The sequence below is a fragment of the Scomber scombrus genome, chromosome 15 (assembly GCF_963691925.1).
Source record: "Scomber scombrus chromosome 15, fScoSco1.1, whole genome shotgun sequence".
In the NCBI taxonomy this organism is placed as follows: domain Eukaryota; kingdom Metazoa; phylum Chordata; class Actinopteri; order Scombriformes; family Scombridae; genus Scomber; species Scomber scombrus.
This window is the reverse complement of record NC_084984.1, coordinates 11,001,878-11,023,458: the sequence shown is the minus strand read 5'-3', so window position 1 is coordinate 11,023,458 and position 21,581 is coordinate 11,001,878. Positions and strand designations below refer to the sequence as shown.

The 21,581-nt window shown below is 40.0% G+C and overlaps 1 protein-coding gene across 1 annotated transcript; it reads left to right on the top strand.

The window, feature by feature from the left end:
- The first annotated feature begins 233 nt into the window (after nt 1–233).
- Nucleotides 234–20,827, top strand: csgalnact1a (chondroitin sulfate N-acetylgalactosaminyltransferase 1a). The gene is made up of 7 exons (XM_062434226.1): nt 234–1,271; nt 4,831–5,047; nt 7,020–7,121; nt 18,145–18,323; nt 18,412–18,506; nt 18,749–18,830; nt 20,429–20,827. The coding sequence occupies exons 1-7, from the start codon at nt 455–457 to the stop codon at nt 20,719–20,721; spliced, it is 1,785 nt and encodes a 594-aa protein (XP_062290210.1). The 5' UTR covers nt 234–454; the 3' UTR covers nt 20,722–20,827.
- The last annotated feature ends 754 nt before the right edge of the window (nt 20,828–21,581 follow it).

The window sequence follows — 21,581 nt, the reverse complement described above, 5'->3', positions numbered from 1 at the left end:
GATGTCGGCGAATATTCATTTATTCCAATACGTTTCCTGAGACACTTTCCTGTGTGCTTGATTACACAGACAGGCAGACAGGAAGAGGACGTTATGGACTGACTGAGAGAGTCAGAGCACATGCAAACAAATGAGTCACATATGAGAGATTGATGATGTAACAGTGTCTGAGAGAATTCAAGCTAAAAATGGAGGTAATTAGACAGAGACTGTGGGAGAAAGTGTTTTTTAACAAGCTTTTGACCCTCGATCGGTAACTTTGCCAATGACAAAAACAGTTACGTTCTCAGGAAGTAGAGAGGCAATGACCTAATTCAGATTAAATGACCTCACACTGATAAGTAGCTGGGTGATGGAACATAATCACAAATGCACTCTTATCATTGGGGCTGGTGTGTGTGAGGTTACATGATTTTTCTCTGTGTGTGTGTATAACTCAGAGAGGTGAGTTTTGATGCTACTTGAAGTGATGTTGCGGCGTGGATTACTAGCCAAAGTCTCCCGTGTTGGAGGAGTGCTGGTGCTCCTCTGTTGCTCCTTGTCACTCATCTATGTGATGACCTGCAGTCCCCCACACTCAGATGACCCTCCATTGAGTCACGCTCTGCCCCGCGCCAGTCCCAACCACCCAAGCCTGGGGGGTATAGGGCCAGGGGTGGCAGCAGGAGTCGGCGGTACAGGAGGAGCAGGAGCAGGACCTGCCCAAAGCGGCGGACCTCCTGGTGTCCAATCTTACCAGGCACTCCTCCAAGAGCGTGAGGAGCAACACCGCCTCCATATCTCCTCCTTGAAGAAGCAGATAGCTCAGCTGAAAGAAGCTCTGCAGGAGCGAAGCCAACAGCTGAAAGGAGTACAGGAGAGCCTGAAGAGAGTCGCTGGGGGCCCAGCAGAGGGACAGGAAGCTGGGGCTGTAGCCCAAGGAGGGGGTCTTGGGGAGACTCAGGGAGCCAAGAGCCAGCAGGCGGACCTCCAGGAGTTCCTCAGGAGCCAGCTGTCGAAAGCAGAGGTGACTGCTGGGACCAGGTTGCCCAGCGAATATGCGGTGGTGCCCTTTGAGAGTTTCACACTGCAGAGGGTGTACCAGCTGGAGATGGGACTGACGCGTCACCCTGAGGAGAAGCCTGTGAGGAAAGACAAGAGAGAGGAGTTGGGGGAGGTGCTGGAGACGGCTCTGCACAGCCTTAACTCGCCCACATCCCAACAAGACAGCAGGGGTGCGGCGGAAAAGAATCAAGGTAGCAAAGTCTACACGCCGTCTGACTTCATAGAAGGTGAGAACAAATCTGAAACACACTAGCTTTATGTTGCTGCAACAAACAATGATTGTCATTACTGATTTATCAGTACAATATTTTCTTAATTAATTGATCATCCATAGAATGTCAAAAACAATAAAAAATCCCATCCCTGTTTCCCAGAATTGGAGGTGACATTTTCAAATGTCTCAAAGCTAAAAAATACTCAATTTAAAATGATATAAAACAAAGAAAAGCAGAAATCCTTACATTTGAGGAGCTGGACCCAGCATTTTTTGAGGAGTTTGGACATGAAAAATTACTGAAACTTGATTATTAAAATAGCTGCCAATCAACTAGTTGCTGCTCTTATCTTAACAACACTATACTTGACCTTTGATCATTTTACATGAATCCCTGGAAGGTCAGAAATTTGTTAGTGGGTTTGTATACAAGAGCAGCCAGGATATCCTGTCCTGCTCAGCTCTGATCACAACTGCAGGAAATGAGCACAGCTGCTCCTCATTCACAGCGGAGCATCTCTTCAAACGTGGTATTTTAGTGTGTGTGTGTGTGTGTGTGTGTGTGTGTGTGTGTGTGTGTGTGTGCATGTGTGCGTGATCCACTCTTTGAAGGTCACCATCTTCAGTGCGTGAGTGGATGGGGGTTTAAAAGTGAGTAATAGGGGCACGGGCACCTTGCTCAGAGGAATTGAGCCACAGGTCACCACGTATATATTTAACCCTTTGACATGTGTGTGAGCGTGTGTGTGGTCTTGTGTGCTCAAAGTGTGTTGATATGAGAGGGATCTTAATAGATGTGCATACATTTGTGTGTATCTGTGTGTATTCAGCCTCTACAATTTCTCACCAAGACAGCAGGAGAGCGCAGCTCGCTAAGAATGAAATAGCGACTCCCTCCTGCTCATATTTTGCACTTAATGTTCTTTAATGGACTTCAACATTGATTTTAAGAAAAATCTTGAACAAGCAGCAATTTATCCAACCTGCCAGACAAGTGAAAGGCAATCTAAATCACCAGACTGACAAAAGCATCTTTTAGGGAGCTTTCAGGGCTGCATTAGCAAGCTGGTGAGCTGAAACTGCACACAAACACTGGCGGTATGCTAAATGAACTTGCCAGTCTCTGAGCTTTGTGCTCAGGAAAGGACAGAGAAGTGCGGTTAGACAGAAAAACAGACACAGGAAGTGAAGGCATTTAGGCTAAATTGTTCAACATATTTACTAAATGAAAGCTTATTGCATCCCTCTGGGAGATGGGGACTCCCATCACAGGAAGCCAGGCAATTTACCAGGAAGAACTCAATTCGAGCTGCTATCAGACTGTAAATCTTTCTCTTCTTCTTCTTTTTCACTGTGATTTTCATACTCACACTTCTCTTTTTTTTCTTTATTTCCCATCTTCTGTCTATCTGTCTGATCTTTTTCTGTCATTCAAGCTCTCTTTAAAGACTTGTGTTTCTATCCAGTGATGTGTTTTCTTCCTCTTTCTACAGCTGTCTGTTTTCTCTTGCATCTCACTTCTCACTTTCTATATCCCATTTCCCTTTTGCTTCTCTTTCCAACCAACCATAGTAGGTCAATTTACAAGTAATAACCCTAGTAATAGCAGAGTAATTGAAAAACAACTTTACTCTGGAGGCTGACGTAAGGCCTGCAATAAGAAAATTGGTCTGGGTGACCAGAATAGCCTCTCTTTTTGTGTGTGTTTGGGTTGTGTACACGTACATTTATATGTGTATGTACAGTTATGGCTCTTTGCCCAGCCATAGCAGAGTGCACGGACAATGTCTCGCGTGGCCTCATATGCCCTATTTCTCTCTTTTTTTCCCTCCACATATATACACAGTATCAGATCAGTCTTCCACAGAACATTGTTGACAGAAGCACAAAGAGATAATGATTAAACTGATGCTAAAAAAGATATTCCCTCAGCTCAGATTCTTGAAAAATGTTTGTTCCCACCGATTTTCTAAATTAGATGTCAAAAACTAACAAGGATAAACAGGGTCCTTGGCACAAAGAAACAAAGAAGTCCCAAAGGATTTACAGAAAGGCCTCACCCCAGAGAAAACAGGGAAAACAAAATCACTGCGTCAAAAAGAGACGCAGAGGATGAACAGGCACAGAAACTAGAATGTGACATTATTACTCAATGTAGAACAAGATTTCAGATCAGATTTTTGGGACTGTAGATTACAATTAGCCTACATTTTGTCCTGCATTCATAGTCTTATTTTAATCTGCAACATATTGTCAAAAGTTAATAGAAGCTGACTTTATAAGTAGCAGCTGATTTACAGCTTTAACACACGTTTTTTCTGATGAGTCAGATAAGAAGCTCTATACCACTCTCATATGTGTCCGTTAACCTCCACATACTGTTCATATTCTGACTCTTCACAGTATCCCCTCATAATTAGTCTCTATACAAAACATAAACCTTCATAAACCTCATCAGTCATTAATGAATGTGTGATTAATCCCCAGTTAGGCTTTCAGAGAGCAGAGAACGTGTATTCTTGGGGTTTTACACTATTTTCAACATTCATAACCACACTATATTGTGGTGCCTTAATAAGAGAACATAACAGCAGTAATGAATTTAATGAATGTTGCTGAATGTGAAGAATGCAACAAAGCTGACAAAGCTGTTTTTACTGCTCTCAGATGTAAATCTCAAATTTAACCTGAAGAGTGTGTAAGGATTAAGTTACAGCCAAGAAATATGCACTGATTGTGATGGAAAATCCTACTGTGTGGTGACCATATCTGGAGAAAAGGGCATTGCAGAGTCTTGAGTGTGAGCTAAGCCTGTGTCAGTTCCCAGATGAAGCTTTCTTGGTGTCCTGGCAGATCTGTATTAAATTCTGAACAATCAGTGGTTTCATATGGTGATATAAAAGATTTTGTATCACCTTGTAAACAGATTATATCTGACCTAATTGGCTCTAACAACTTTCAAACCAAGACCATTGCAACCAGAATAACACATCCCGCCCTTTAACAACTATAGCCTACCAATTAAAAAATAATACACATTATTATTTCACAGAGAGCCACACCTGTTTGAAATAATAAATGCTGCATCTATGAGCCAGGAGATGGTTATCTTAGCTTAGCATAAAGACAGCTGTACAAACACCAAAGTGTAAAAGCGACGGTGTCTTGTTGACACTGGTCCCGCCAAAAACACCAAAATTGTTGTTTTTAAACTTAGGACAGATCAAACTAACCAGATATAATGTGGGAGTTTTAGAGCTAAGGTCAGCTGATTTTATTTTTTTTTAAACTTTTGGACAGAGTCAGGATAGCTGTTTCCCTCTGTTTACAGTCTGTTTGCTAAGCTAAGCTAAGCTAAGCTAAGTTAAGCTAAACTTATCCTGGCTTTAGCTTCATATTTACTATACAGACATGAGAGTGAATCTTCTTATCTACCTCTCAGACATCTGACATGTGCTTCTCTACTGTATATTACTGTTTTATATACACCTCTGAAAAACATGCATGGTCTCCCTCACTTGTCTCTAAGTTTATGTGGTCATGAGCTCATATCTTTGTGTCCCACCCATCAGGTATCACTCGTACAGAGAAGGACAAAGGGACGCTGTATGAGCTGACGTTCAGAGGGGAGTCGAGTAATGAATTCAGACGCCTGATCCTCTTCCGTCCCTTCGGGCCACTGATGAAGGTGAAAAACGAGAGGATCGACACAGCCAGTGTCCCAATTAACATCATCGTCCCGCTGTCCAAACGCACAGACAAGTTCAAACAGTTCATGCACAACTTCAGGTCAGATATAGTCATTCAACTTCTCTCTAATTCCTTTATTTTACTCCCAGCTGTTAATTTTTAGGTAATGCAAACAATGCGACTTGAATCAAAAAGCCCCATATTAAATAATTCAAGATGTGTTCTTTGTATCATAAGTAGGGAATTCAGGAAAATGTGATTCACACGGCGACTGCGGGGGAGATTAAAGAAAATTAACATCAGGGAGGCAATTTTCCCTCTTTTCTTTTTTTTTTTGAAGGAACATGTAATTAACATTTTGAACTTGCACATGTTGTGTTATCAGTTAATTTATTTTGGTGCTGGTAGGCATAATCAGAACATAAACAAATCTGAGAGGGTTTTAAAGGTTTCTGACATGAAAAACAGCCTTACAGATCCCAGCTCAGCATGTTCGTACTTCTAGGAGCACAAGATCTTAATTGCACACATATTTTTGATGCATCTCTAATATACCACAGTATATATATTTAATCACAAGTAGATCCAGGCCTTGTATGTGTATAAGATAAAGCTTTGAATCTCTGTTATTAAAGCCCTGCGAGGCAAAAATGACAAGAGTAACTACTGTCATTTTTAAGACGTTCACATTCAGGTTGTGACTGGCAGTCAAAACTCATCAGCAAAACATGCTTGTTTCAGCTCTGCAGTCTGTCACCATCAGTTGAGGAAACAACCTCCTTAATGTCTGTGATTTATTGGTGTTACTGCTGCTGCTGCTGCTTATCACAGCTCTTTTTACATGGTAAATCCTGCTTAGTAGCAGTGTTGCGGGCCATTAAAATGCCCCCCTGGGCAGACCAGCAGTAGTTGATATACAGCATGGCAAGAAGTATACTTGCTTGAAAGCCTCGTCAAGTTGCTGAGCAAACACTTTAGCTCATCCATATTAAAGGTGTACTGAAAAAAACCACATGCGTGTGTATGTGTGTGAGTGTGTGTTTAAGGGGTGATAACGGAAAGTGACTGTGTTTATCATATGTTAGGCTGGAAAATAACTATGATATGTCTCCCAAGTGCATAATAGAGATAAAATGTGAATCCACACAAACACAAACAGACTGCAAACATTTGCAGACAAGCACTCTGGAGTTTTAAAAGAAAATGCTGCTCTGACTACATGATGAAATAATTATAAAAATCAATTTACTCTAATAAAGCAGGCATTTAGAGAGAGAGCCTTTTACACAATGGCATCTACAATGACTGTAAAAATGTTATTATTCATGACTTACTTAGTATCTTCTACACATATTTAGTCTCTTTAAAGCATTTTGTGTTCATCCAGTTGAGTTTTATTAGATTTTTTCTCCCCATGTGCTTCTGGGAAAATTCTGACATCTGCGCATATGTGTGTGTGTGTGTCTTGTGGGAGAGGAGTTGAATTATCTTCAGCATGTTTGTGATATATTTGACATGTCTCCATCAAAGTGCCTGCAGGCATCTCCCACCTGGTTTCTGCTGTGCTCACATACAGTACAATCCCTCCCTGTGCTTTAACGTAGTGCTGTGTCAGAATGAGGAGAGTCGGGATTAGACCTTAAACTAATGATTATTTTCATTATCAATGGAAATATCAATTCTTTTTGATTAATTGATGAGTAATTTATTCTATAAAATGTTAATAGTTATAGTTGTTAAAATGTGTAATAGTGAAAAATACCCATTGCAGTCTCCAAGACTCTAAGGTGATGCCAAAACATTTAATTTACAAAGCTATAAAACAGAAAAGCAGCCACATAAGAAGCTCAAACAAGCAAATGATTAACATATTTTTTGGTGAATGATTGAAAGGATGAATCAACTGTCAGAATAGTGTTCAAGTTGCACTAAAAATAATTAAGCCAGGACCTCTTTCTTTAAACCCCTCATTTTATGGCAGTTCCTTTCCTTCCTACAAGCCTCGCAGATGCTCAGTTCAAAAACCCTTTCATCTATAATGTCCTTTCCCCTGTGTGTTTTTTGTGTACAGGGAAGTCTGTGTGCGTCAGGACGGCCGGGTCCATCTGACAGTGGTGTATTTTGGGAAAGAGCAGATGAGCGAAGTCCGCAGCACACTGGAGAATACATCCAGGTGGGTTGGAACCACAGCCAAGATCAGGTCTTTGAATTAGAGGCCAAATGCAGAACATGGATTGCAATTTATGTAATGAAACAAACAGAGCTGCGGTCATGCACTTGGAAGCTGTAAAAATATTTTCACACATTTCTGCACATTCACAAGAAACCTTTTTAATTTGCATTTTGTAATCTGTCACTCTCTGTCGCAACACACACACAACAACACACACCTCCTGGCTCGGCGTCCTGCCATAGCCAGTCATCTGCCTGATGAATAATGGAGTAGTGTGCCACCCATGCCGAGGAGCCGAGAGCTCGGCCACCTTTACAAGCCAACACAGATAAATTACAACAGGCCTGTATTCGGCCCCTGACTCACGCTAGCTTCTCACGTGGACGTTGACACCCACACCTCTAGAGATGATCGCTGCAAGCTGATGAAGAGTCAGATCCACTGTGGTTTGAGCCACAAATTCCCTAAGGGGGTTGCTATGGTGATGTCTGTCGATTCCCATCCCCGAAGGTTTTTGTGTGGCCTTGAATCAGTCGGACTATCACCAGTATCACACAGCGTCTCTTTGTTTCTACGTATTTCTGCCTGCTGCTGTCGCTGAGGGGAGATTTAAAGAAGGCAGCTTTAAATACTTGAAAATCGTCACATGAAGCGTTAATGAAGGCACAAATCTGAAAAATGTGGAAGGAAGAACACAGACACATACAGCAAACTTACAAAATCATTGATTTTAGTGTGGAAAAATTCTTGAAAGAGTTATTGAGAAGGTTTGTAAGAGACAGGCGTTGAATGGAAAACAGTTAGCAGAAATAAGAGGGGGTATAGTCAATGAAAGAAAGATGTTGAATAAAGTACGGTTGTGCTGTAATTTTTCTCCCCGAGCAACGGTTCTGCCTAGAACTCTTTCAGTCTTTTTGTATTCTTCTCGCAGCCTAGCAATGCAGTCATCAGTTATGTAGCAGCTTATCTGAGTGTGAATCAGTTCCTGTAATCAACTCTGTACACCTCTTTTATTTTATCTGGCTTTCAGACTGCTGTTGAAATGAATAGAAATCATCTATGGAACATTACTACTCGTGGTGCCATTATGTAGGACCCCAGCCTCACACACAAGAATCTACACATACACATACAGTATGAACAAATAATCACAAAGTGCATATGTTTGCATGTGCAGGTTGGACTGCAGCTGACGATACTTTTCTTTATTCAGGCATCTATTGATTTTTTGTCAAAAACAATAATAACAATATCTGTTCAAAATTGCATGTTAATCCGTCTGATAGTTGTTGAGATATTTCAGTCTGTGTTGGACTGGCCAACCGGCTGGCACATAGACTGACAGTGGCATCCCTAGATACATGTGTGGCTACAGCAAAAGCACAATCTAATCCTCACATTTGTGAAATTGTATTGAGCCAATTTTGGGTACTTTAACTTAAACAATTGTTTTTTATCAACTAACTGTGCTAAATAAATTGACATAAAATAACCCAAATTACAACTTTACCCCTAAAAACCAAGTTCAAACCCTAAAAGAAGAGTCGATGATTGGTCAGAATTACCTTGTGTAAAAACCAACCTCATTCAAACTTGAGGATGGTTCACACAAAGATACAGTACAAGTGCAACTACACACACACACACACACACACACACACACACACACACACCTTCTCTCTCAAAGTCGATATCTGTTCCCAGCAGCGATGGTATCATTAGCGGCTGATCTGATTCCACACTGCCCTTCCCAGAAATTAAATTCACCTCTAGTTTGGTTTGTGTCTGGTCCCAAATAACCTCTAGCCATGTCTCTTTCTGTGTGAAATCACATGCAGTCACGCTCTGTAGTTTTTAGTAGCACAGTGTCCCAGCTCAAATTCTTCTGAAAAAGCATTTTCATGACTATCAACAGCCAATATAAACTACTTCCCATGAGTCCCACTCAGAGAAATGGTTGCAATGGCACAGCTGGCATAATCTAAGATCTAAATTGACTGGAGCCTTTTAATCTCTGTCACCCCTTTTTAGGGTTTAAATGAGAGTGAAAAGGCTTTTTACTGCAGGAGCTAATTATTTGAGTGTGTATATTACAGGATAAGGTTGGCGATTTTCTATACTTTTCTTACTGTCAACAAATCTCATGTGTAGAGTCAAATCAACAATGAATTGATCTAGTTACAAGTATTGTGTGTGCATCCAAAGCCTGATATAACTTCTTTATCTGCACTGTAGACCTCCATTCTTACCCAAAAACTATTAAAAACACATTAATGAGCCACAGAGTTGCACTGGGTGATGTTCCTTCGCTTTGATTATGGTCATGGTAATTTCTCCAGAGAGTATTTCCTTGTAAGGGACACAGTTTTGTTTACAGAGCTTCGGTAGTTTGCTGTACTACATATTACAACTTCCTGACTTTGTACTAAAGTTCTTTAAAAATGTACAATCAATGCAATGTAGTGCAAACTCATGGAACTACTCTTTAGAGACTGAAAATGACTGTTATTAGTCTTTGGAGCCTTTTCTGAATAAACTACTGTGACCATAATCTTTGTGGTGAAGGAAGATGCCAATCAATGCAACAGTGAGGCTCAATGACATGTTTTTAATAGTTTTTGGACAACAACAGAGTAGAGCTGCAAGGACAAGTTGATTTATCAATTAGTTATTTTAAAGAAAACATGTTTTGTTCCTTTAGTCTACTCTGATAGTAAACTAAATGTCTTTGTGTTGTTGATTGGTGTGGACATAACATGACATTTGAAAATGTCGCCTTGGGCTTTGGGAAACATCGATTGACATTTTTCACCATCCCCTGACATTTTATTGACCAAACAACAAATTAAGTAATCAAGAAAAAAATCTACAGATTAACCGATAATGAAAAGGGTTAGGCTTAGGGTTAGGGTCGTTAGTCGCAGCCCTACAGCGGAGGTCTAAGTCACAGAGGAATAAGATATATCAGGCTAAGGATAAACACACAATACTTGTGAGTCACCAGCCATATCCTTTAAAGGCTGAACCAGTTCTACTGTACCAACAGCCAAAACTGGCAGAATAAAAGAAGTGCTCCAGCAAATCAGGACCTCTGTCTGGAAGCATTCTGCCAGACACCAGGGAAATTGTTTAAAATAGATAGGATCAGTTGCTGAACTTTCAAGTATATCACTCACACATCCGTACTTTAAAGACTAAACTCAGTCTCAAACCATTAGGGGGGCATCTAAGTCTCTGAGCCTTACATGCTCAAGAATAAAAATACCAAACAATGTGAGATAGTGAGGAAGGGCAGAAGGGACACTGTGTGTGAAGAGGGAAAGAGAAGAATGAGTGACCTGTTTAAAGAGATACCAGTCGATACATATGAATAATTACTGTGTTTCCGAAGCAGAGGAGAGAAGAGGTCTGGGGTGGAGTACAACAAGAAATGAAGTTAGAGGGGAAGTGTTAAGATAAGATGAGAGGGCATATCTCAGCTGCAAAAAGAGACTCAAAGATCTCAAAGAAAAGGGGATGCAAAGATAAGGAAAAGAAAGGACGAGAAGTTTCGGACAGACAAAGAAACAAATTGCTCCTTCAGCTACAATCTCTCTCCCATATCAACTTGCAACATCCTCTCCAACAATTCTTTCATGTTATTGTGGCATTCAGTTCAAAGACAGGTCAACAACTCTCTGAAGAGTCTCTGACAGCGTTGATGAAGCGAGGGGATAATGTTGAGCTGAGGATGATCGGGAGAAGCTTTGAGTGGATGAAATGATAACCAAATCACAGTCAGAGTTTGAAAGCTGTCCAGCATATTTAGGAGAGCGTGTGTCTTTACACAGTCTTTACTTGGTGTTAATAAATTGTTGTGCTAGCTGTCGTGCCCGAGGGTTGAGTGGCCTGAAAGTGATCAAAACAAGTCTGCATTTTTTATAGCGTGCACTTTGCTTCTCCATTACATGCACTGACTGCTGATTCCCCAGCTCACTGTAAAGCATAGCATTTATTTTCTTCTTCGACACAATAGCCTGGGGAGGATACACCAGCCCGCCTGCTCTGTAAACAGCAGACAGCTGACAGACAGAAACAGGAAATATGAATTGTTTGAAAATTCTTGCAGGCATAGAAAGTTCCGAGGTAGAAGATAAAAGCTGACTGGCAATGCTGCATCAGAAAACATACAGAGATGTTAAAGAAGTGAGAGCGGTTTAGCGTCTTCAGTTGAAATATATTTATGAGGCGAAAAGCAAGTGCGCTTCTCTGGCATCTCAGAAATGTGTCGAGACTGAAAAGAAGCCTGGATGCGGCGACATACAGAGGCTTACTGTCGAGACTCAGCAAGTAGTCTGAGGTCAGTCCTCTAGCTATAACCGCACACAAGCAAATACATGCAAATGGTTGCACACAAACACAGATTTACTGAGAAAGAAAAAAACAAACACGGAGAGAAAATCTGGTCTCTACCCTCCCCTGTCCTAAGCAGAACTAACAGGATCAGGCCTGCTGCTAAGACACAACATGACAGCTCTGTAAAGGCTTCTCACTCTGACACAATTTCTACAATTGAGCTACTAGGTATCCGCCATCACGCCTACAGTAAACAAACTGACTATTTTAGGCCTTAATGAGGGTGCTAATGCCTGAGGGGACGAAGGAAGAAAAAGAACAGGATATAAAAAGTAATTTAGAGAATGAGGATGTTGTAGGATTTAAATGGACTTTTCCACTTGACACACAATAGCCAGGCTGTGCTGGCATTTGCAGGCTCAGAAAATGGGATCACACATACATATGGAGATGTGAGAATTATTTACCCGGCTAACGTGCCGACACACACACACACACACACACACACACACACACACACACACACACACACACACACACACACACACACACACACAATGCACTTACCAGGATGAATTATAGATCAACCTCGGCTCTCCTGGAAACAGACAATTACATGTTTCCCTAAATAACATTGTTAATCAGTAAAATATCAACACCCTTTATACTACTAATAAATCATTTATAATTGTGTGCTTCCTTGTTTATGAGGAGCTGAATTTGTAAATGATTGCAGGAGATAGACAAAGTGTCCAGATGTCCTATCTTAGCTGACCTTTGTTGTCAGTATTACTGAATTATGGATAACACACGATTTCATGCTCAACGAAACAGTTAAACAATTGGGGTAATACACTCAGTCGCTTACTTGCCAATAGTGAGGAAATCTTACCACTCTTTAAATTTAAGCTACCACCAGTAAAACATTAGCTTAGCTTATTGTAGAGACTGGAAACCGTGGGAAGTGTTATTATGGATCCCACAGGATTTCTTGCCAGAACCTGCTCTACTTTGCCTCTAATTGGCTAGTACTAGGGTTGGTTAGGTTTAGGCATGAGGAGTCAGATTGGTTAGGGTTAGGGTAAGAATACCAGGATAAACCAATCAGAGTCTTGCCAAGAAAAGTTGTGGGATCCAAAATAACGGCAGAAGGAAGCAGCTAGCATGGCTAATCTGTACAATAGTTATTTGTTGAGTAGAATACAGTAGAGTAGAGTAAACTTTACTGTATCCAAGGGGAAATTTGTCTTGGGCAAACTGCTATAGTGCTCTGTTACTTCACATAAAAAACATCACAAAATCATAAAAGTAACGTTTGACACTATGTTAGACATTTGCCTCACATAAAACATCTTAAAAACATAAAAGAGACATTTGACTACACATTTGACTTTGACAACATGACAGCTTAAAAAGAAACTATAACAATGAAAGTGCAAAAATGCCAAAGTGCTTGTGTATTTATTGCTCTGTTGCACTAAGGTTTAACTTTAGAGTTCAGCAGCTTGATGGAGGCTGGAACAAACAGCTTCAAGCAGTTTGATTTGCATTTTGGCACATAAAGTTTTCCTCCTGATGGCAGAGGTTTGTATTCAGAGAAGAGAGGATGTTGAGAATCCGCAATTATTTTTGTTGCTTGTTTCATGATTGCCTGCTCGTATAAGCTCTCTATGGGGTTATATTCTTTCTTCCCTATTACCTTCATAGCTGTTTTGTGTATGCTGCTACTGCTTTCCAGTTACACAGATGGGTTGGCAAACTGTGCTGTAATTCCATATCTAATGATGTTCTCTAGGATTGCCTGGTAGAACATCTGGCTGCTTACTCCACACAGCCTCAATTGCCTTAGAAAACAAAGTATCAGCTGCAGTCTATTGCACAGGTTATCAATGTGCGTTTTCCAGCAAAGAAGGTTGTCTATGTGGACACCTGAGTATTTATTCAAGGACACCTGAATTATTGTCTGGCTTTTGATGACCACTGGCTTGTGGTCAGTCTCTTGCCTTGGCTCAAAGACAATCCCCTGTGTCTTGATGACAATTAGAAGGAGGTGGTTGGTATCACACACTTGATGAAGGAATCTATCTCATTTTGGTACAGGAGAAAGGTATGTGTCCTTGTGGGGAAGGCTCAAAAGGCTCACAGTATCATCAACACATTTTATAAGATAATTATTCGGGTGTCCCATGAGTTAAAAAAACAAAAAAAAACAATTCAGGGTAGTGTTAACACTAATCTCCTTCAGCTTCTCTAAAAGCAGGTAGGGTTGCACAGTATTAAATGCTGAACTAAAATCAATTAATAATAAGTGCAGTGTCTCAGTGATGCAGCAATGAGGTGCAATGTTGAGCGTAGGTCACTGGCGTGTTGGAGTCGCTCAGAGCCTAATACACATGACTGTAATGACACGTGTAAAATGGAGGAAAATAGACTTGAAGCGTAAATGAATGCTTCTGTTCACGGTTACACCCGTGTGACGTGGCTAAGACGTGAATCTGCACGGAGCTGGAGCAGGCAGCTGCTCGATAAAAGGGGAGCGTATCTGTTGTGTGTGAGCATCTGACACGCTTGCTGTCTAGACACAGGGTTACAGAACCGTCCAAAAGTTTCACTTGCATGGGAAAGTGGAGTCAGACCAAACTATTTGCTTCTTCACTCATTGAATGGCTTCCCTGCCCCATTTAAGGACAGGTTCACATTTTTTAAATGCTTCATAATAGCTTCAGATAAACTTTTGAATACACTTTTGCACAGACAGAGGTTTGTAGATTTTGACTCACATAACTTACATTGTAAGTGCATTGAAAGTAATTTTCTAATGATCAGTATGAACAGGAGAAATGATAATGGCAAGAAAAATATATTGCAGTGTTCATTTGGGCATCTTACAGTTGTTTTAAGATAGACTTGAGAAATTGCATACCCATCCTTAAAAGTTGAGACTGAATCAAAATGTGAATGCAGCTGGTGTTACATTGTTTGAGACAAACAGGGGCATTGTGCTCTGTGTCTTCCATCTGTAGACAGTTTACTGCCAGCAGGAGGGTCCATCTCTCCTGGGACTCTGTGTAGATTGGAACAGATTGACTCTGTTTGGATTCATAAGCTGTAGACAGACATAGAGGCTGGACTCTGTGCGCTTACGTCTTGACTGACAGCACAAAAACACACAAACAAGCACATAGAAGTCTTGTTGTAGTTCCTGATATTTTACTAATTTCTAAAAATTTCCCATAATAATTGTACGTCAGCACACATTTTTTGGATGTGATGATATTGTTTATCTGGTCAAGCAGAGCTGTTATTCGGACAGACACAAAATAAGTACCAATTTGTTTATGTTTCTGTGGGATTTAGAGCAGTTATGATCTGGATCAAAAGGTTTTTATTATGTCTTGTTTATGGTGGATGCTGAATGAGAGGATTGGAGCAAGAGACAGGTTTTTAACGCAGGCATAAACATGAATAAATATGCTGATACACAACAACTACACACACAGGAGTGAGACATGGAAATGTGGGGAGCATGATTCAAGCAGCCTCTGGCAAAAACAAACAGACCATATTTCCTCTGGTCATCCTGGTTTCCTGTAACAAAGCTGAGCATGTCTACCTTTTCTCCATCTACTTTTTCCCATGTGTTATGCCACCCAGCATCACATGAATGAAGCCAGAGGTTTGATCCTGTTTGTTCTGCCTTGGGCAGAGACATGTGAACCAGTTTTCCTCAGTATCCTCTATCTGAAGTTGATGTAAGTGTGTGTGTGTGTGCTTGTGTGTCTGTAAATGTGCATGCAGAGTAAAGCATTAGTCACAAACAGTGTGAATTGTTACGGTTTAGGAAAAAGCCACAGCTGAGAACATCTGGATGCAGCTGTTTGTCTTCAGTCTCACCACATTCTCAAAAAACTTATAAGCAGTGATGGAATATGCTTTGTGGTCTGATTAACTTTCAATTTCCATTTAAAGTTTGTTGTTCATATCTCAGCCAGAATGAGAATGACACGAGCAGGATATAAAAACAAGGAGTCATGTTGGAGGAATGAAATGCAGTTTAGTCCACAAACGTTTGTGCTGATGTCATGATGTGTTAATCTTTGGGTGGAAAAAGGTGTGAGACATAAAAGGCAACAAATTGAGGATTTCCTTCTCCTACAACTAATGTAAATTGAGCTGTGGGCCCCAAAATGAGCCGAAGTCAAACTGGAACTTGAGGCTTCTGAACTTGAAGAAGGAAAACCTCATCAAAAATCACATTGACATTTGTAACTATGCTTATAACTAAAGATCCGGTCTTGGAATGAAACTTTTCTCAACAGTATGTAATGTGGCTTGCTTCATATTTTACAAAAGCATTGGAGTTCACACTACACAATTTTAGCTGTGATTTTCCACTTGGCGACAGTTTTTGGAATCGCTGACAAAATCCCAGAGATTGGAAGCAAATCAGTGTTGGCTCAGCACCTCCAAATCTGTGCTTGATAGCTATGTTGGAACTGTTTAAGGACACTGTCCGAGAGCTTGCTGAGAGCTCACCAATGGGTCACAGACACCCAAAAAAATATCAAGTGGGCTTAATATCTGGTGGTGTCTGGGAGCCATGAAACAAGCTACAGCCAATTAGAGTGCAAGATATGGCATGAGGCAGACTGGGGGTGATAACAGCAGAGCAAACTCCTCTGCTGTCATCTGCAGCAGCTCCCTGAACCCTGTCATATTATGTGTCTGTTTGTTTGGGGGGGAAAGGGGCTCAATGATATGGTGTCTGTCAGAATCAGCTACTTGTGTTTCCATTGCAAAAATATCAGAACAGACAATCCTTGCTGCCTGCTTAACCTTATCCATTCATTCACCCATATTCTTTTCCTCATTGTTTTTTTTTTGTCACTGCAAATCAAGATCTTTTTATGAAGATTTTGTTATGAAAGATCTTGTAATGTATGATCAACTGTTGCCAATCAGTCATGTAGTGTGCAAACCAAACCACAACATCTTCGAGACTCCCAATTACAAGACAAAAAGTTGTGTAGTGTGCACAGTATCTGACGACTTTGAAAGTCTAATAGTGTGTCCATGGCAGCCTTTTAAAAACATTGTTTACCATAAGTCCTAGACGTTGGCTGGCTAAATTTAGTTTCATGTTCATGGACAAAACCAAGTTATGACCATCATTATTGTCAAGTTTGTAGTTCCTATAATGAGGGCTTTAGTTTTTCTGTGCGCACAACAAAAACATTGTTTAACATTTTTAAAATAACAAAGGTTTACATTTCTGATAGCAGCTGCTGTTGAGGATATCAAGCAGTCTTAGAAAATACAAAGTAAACTCCAGGAACCTGTTTCATTTTTCGAAAGAAAGCCAGTGAAAAATTAGATATTGCATTGAGTTACAGAAACTAGTTGAGCAGAGACTAACCGGACATTACATCATGACTTAAGCTCTCTTTGGGCCTTCTGAATCCCTCCACTCTCTAAATATTGCATTGTGTCGCCTTCAAGTACCCATCAGGCAGAGTCCACATGGCAGCTTAATTACATTTTTGCCCAGAGCTCAAGAAATCAACCAGCACTCCTCTTCTGAATTACCATCAATTCCCACATGTGCTGTGCTGGTTTGTAGTGATTTGATTAAGCACTAATTCATTTAGAAATAGGCATCATGGGAGCAAATTATCAAGTGAAGGATTTCCACAAGACAGGGCCCCGAGATCAGGTAAAAACGCACCTTATTCTCAGTTTGTGTTTAACTTCGGAAACAAACAAGCTGATGAATTACTCAAATTACCACGAACTAATTACCACCGAGTGAATCTGGGGCTCTGGGCAGTTGCTTGCTTTGTAATCCAGCCTCCAGGTTTATGACTCAAAAATGACCGTTTTGCTGCAGGAAGATGCACAATGGGTTTAGAGACTCCTGTCAACATCAAGAGTATCCTATATTGCAAGGGTATAGCAATATATAAAGTTATTTTTGACTATTTGAATTGCTTATATTAGCTGATAATTAAGCTAATAGACATTTTCTGAAGCATTTCACAGAACACACAATCCAAAAAGGTTTCAGAAGGTTTCTACAATTTAATTCAATGAAGATTAATTAAAAATAAAAAATCTTGCCAACGTGTATATGTGCATATACAAAATAATACATACAATTAATTAGGACTGCAACTAACTTTTTAAATTATTATTTTTAATTATTTTATAATTTGTATTATTTTTAATTAATAATTTAGTCTATGAAATGTTAGAATAAATGAAAAATGGCATTCACTGTTTCTCAAAGGCCTTTTCAAAAGAAATGTTTTCAATTAGTTTGTTTTTTAAAGTTTAAAATGTTCAGATATTTAATTTACCATCATGTGTGAAAAGGAAATCGTCACATCTGAAAAGCTTGAACGAGAAAACATTTGGCATTTTTGCTTAAAAAAATACTAAAAGTTATGGATCAGTTATCATAATTGTTGCCAATTACCTTTCTTTTGATCGATTAATTGTCTAATTGTTACAGCTCCACAATGAATACATTCAAAAGTAATCTTGCAAGGAGAGTTTCAATAACTGCTTTTGTTTTGAATAAATTCAGGAAACTTGTTTAATTTTGGGCATTCTACAAGAAAATGTACTTCTGCTTTTGTCTAATCTCCATTAACCATTGACTAACTTCACTTCCTCTCTGTGTCTGCAGGGAAGTTAATTTTAAGAACTACACTTTGCTGCAGCTGGACGAGGAGTTTTCTCGAGGACGAGGTCTAGACATCGGTGCTCGATCTTGGAAGGGAGGCAATGTGCTCCTTTTCTTCTGCGACGTGGACATCTACTTCACCGCTGACTTCCTCAACACCTGCCGTCTCAACACGCAGCCTGGTGAGACACACAGTGTGTCGCACACACGCACACATTCCCATTAAATCACAGCCTAGTTGTGTGACACCACAGTTTTTCTCCCTCTCAGGTAAAAAGGTGTTTTACCCGGTGTTATTCAGCCAATACAATCCCACTCTGATCTATGGAAGTCCTGAGCACATCCCACCTGTGGAGCAACAGCTGGTAATGCATACCAATCAAATCTATATTCTCCCTTTCCTTTTTAAAACAACTCTGAAAGCCACTTGTGGAAAATATCATACTCAGTGCTGCACTCTATAACCTGGAGGTTTTGAAATATTTCCCCTCTCCAGCTGCTAGGTGTTTAAAGACACAGAAGCATGCTTAGAAGTGCCTCCTGTGTGTGATGGGCTGACATGTTTCTGTCTGTAGCTCTCTAAGACTTGCACTTCTTTTCTTCTCAGGTGATCAAGAAAGACACAGGGTTCTGGAGGGATTTTGGTTTCGGTATGACCTGCCAATACAGGTCCGACTTTATTAACATAGGTAATTATGACAGAACATCAACATCATAACATCACTACAGCAGATTAGTGATGTAGGAATGTCTAAATAGTGGCGCTTGGGGGTTGATTATCTGTGCAGAGGCGTTACATAACAGGATAAAATGGGCTTCCTGGATCGCAACAGCTATTTTAATGGTGCCACAGCTTAATGGATATGAAAAACATCACAGCGCAAATGATTCATTTTTACATTAGTTTTCTAAACTATGGAGAGATTTTATTACATTACTCTGCATGGAACAGGTCTAAGTAGCAGCAGCAGCATATATTAGCATATTTCATAGCCCCATGTCCTCTGCGTCTGTATATTAGGTGACGAATATTGGATCTATAGACAGATTTACATCACTTATGTTTCTCTCCAATGTGAAATCAGTTAGAGGCAACAGTGAAATTGAAAGTGTTTGTTTAAGGCCCAAACACAATCACACAAGTATGCAGATTAACTCACACAAAACAAAACTTGAGGAGGGGCAGAAGTCTGTTTTAAAGAATAGTTTGACATTTTGGGAAACACTTAGCTTAGCTTAGACTGAAAATAGGGAGAGACAGCTAGCCATCCTCTATCCAGAGGTGACAAAATCCACAATTGTTGTTTATATACTTCTTTTCCTAACAGTGAATATAATAGTGAACTTTAGAGGTGCCAGCTTCCAGCTGTAGCATATGAATAGATAAAATAACAAAATCTGTCTACCAGCAACTGCAATTATATAGCTAATTACTAATTAACACTTTATATCACATTTGTTTAATCCATACCAACTAAAATTAAGCATTAAAAACAACGATGGGGGATTGTGTAAGGCTTGGCCAGGAGTACTGACTCCCCCCAACTTGTATTTTATTCTTTTTTTGTATAGATTAAACAAACTATAACTACAGTATATAGTAAGATTTAGAGATACTGGTAGGCTGATTTTGTTACCTTTGGACAGAGCCAGGATACCACTCATAATTATGTATATGAGTGGTATCAATCTTCTCATCTAACTTTCAGCAAGAAAGAAAATGAACTTATTTTACAAAATGTGGGACTATTACTTTAAAAGCCTTTCAAGTTGTGCAGTTTTAAGTTCTTCAGAAACAATGAAATGTGTCATTTAGGCCATGAGTGCATAGGAACAAACAAGCATCTTCTCTGTTCAAATTCCTGTCTTATCTTTGTTTAGCCCTGGAGCATGAGTTTAAAAACAGGATACAGAGACAGACAAAATAATAAAACATAAAACTGCAGGGAGACACAAAGCTTGTGCAAAAGCTGGTATGAGTAGTTCTTAAGTCTGTTGGTTTAAATATGTCAGAACAAATAGTTTGCTGTATACAGCATCTGTCCAAAATGTCCTCAACACCCACTTATGAAACAACAAGCCAGGCAGTGTGGAGGGAAAACTGATTATGATCACATGCTGTACACTCTAATCAGGAATCATAATCAGCATTCCTTTAAGAGGTAGTGAACACAGCTCTGAAAAGTGTTTGGCTATAAAGAGGTTTGAAACATCCCATAACAACACATCCTATAACAATAATATAATAGTTTTACATTACATTCCTGTTCTGCTTTCTTATCTCCAGGAGGTTTTGATATTGACATCAAAGGCTGGGGCGGTGAAGACGTCCACCTCTACAGAAAGTACCTCCACAGTAACCTCCTAGTGGTCCGAGCGCCATCACGCGGCTTGTTCCACTTGTGGCATGAGAAGCAATGTGCCGATGAACTCCCTCCAGACCAGTACCGCATGTGTATGCAGTCCAAGGCCATGAATGAGGCCTCGCATGGCCAGCTGGGGATGCTGTTCTTCCGGCACGAAATTGAAGCTCACCTCCGCAAGCAGAAACAGCAAAACTCAAACCCCAAGAAGACATAAAAGCTTGCAGCTGGCAGAGTTACATCATCATATTGACTGCAGTCAGATCAATGAACTGAACTATATCTGATTTTAGAGGAACGTCTCAACATTTTTGGAAGTAAGCTTATCCGCGTTACAATTTGATGTGAATATCAATACCTCTTTAATATCTGTCTGTTAAATGTGAAGCTACAGCCAGGACACAGTTAGCGTTTCTTGGCTATTTCTTGGCCGGATGTAGTGACTTCCACATCCAAATAAAAGGAACAAATTGTCATTTTTACACTTTTTACACACATTTTTTGTACAGCTAAAAATAAACAAGATAAACATGTGAATCAATGAGCTGTAGAGGTGCTGGTAGACAGATTTTGTTACCTTTAACAAAACCAGGCTAACAGTTTCCCCCTGTTTCCAGTGTTTATGCTAAGCTAAGCTAACCTTCTCCTGGTTGTAGCTTCATATTTAACAAAAAAAAAAAGTGTGGTATCTGTGGACCGGTATCGATCTTCTCATCTAACTCTCCGCAAGAAAGCAAATAAGTGCATTTTCCAAAATGCTGAACTATTCCTTAAATGAAAAAATGTGAAGACCTTTTACTTTTCAAGGACTTGGAGCACCTTGTTGCTTTGTTTCAGTCTGAAAAAGGGCAACACAAAATTCAAACTGCTCAAGAAAGACATTCACCTACACAACAGGAGTGGACTTTCGTTTGGACAATAATCAACAAATCTCCTGTCTGATACATCCATCTGTAATTGAACATTTGTATATTCCTCTGTAACTTCAGGCAAGGCCTCTCAGAAAGAAAACATAGAGCCTAAAGTTTGAGCTATAACATCTCTCTGAACCATGTGCCTTGTGGGAGTAAAACCTTA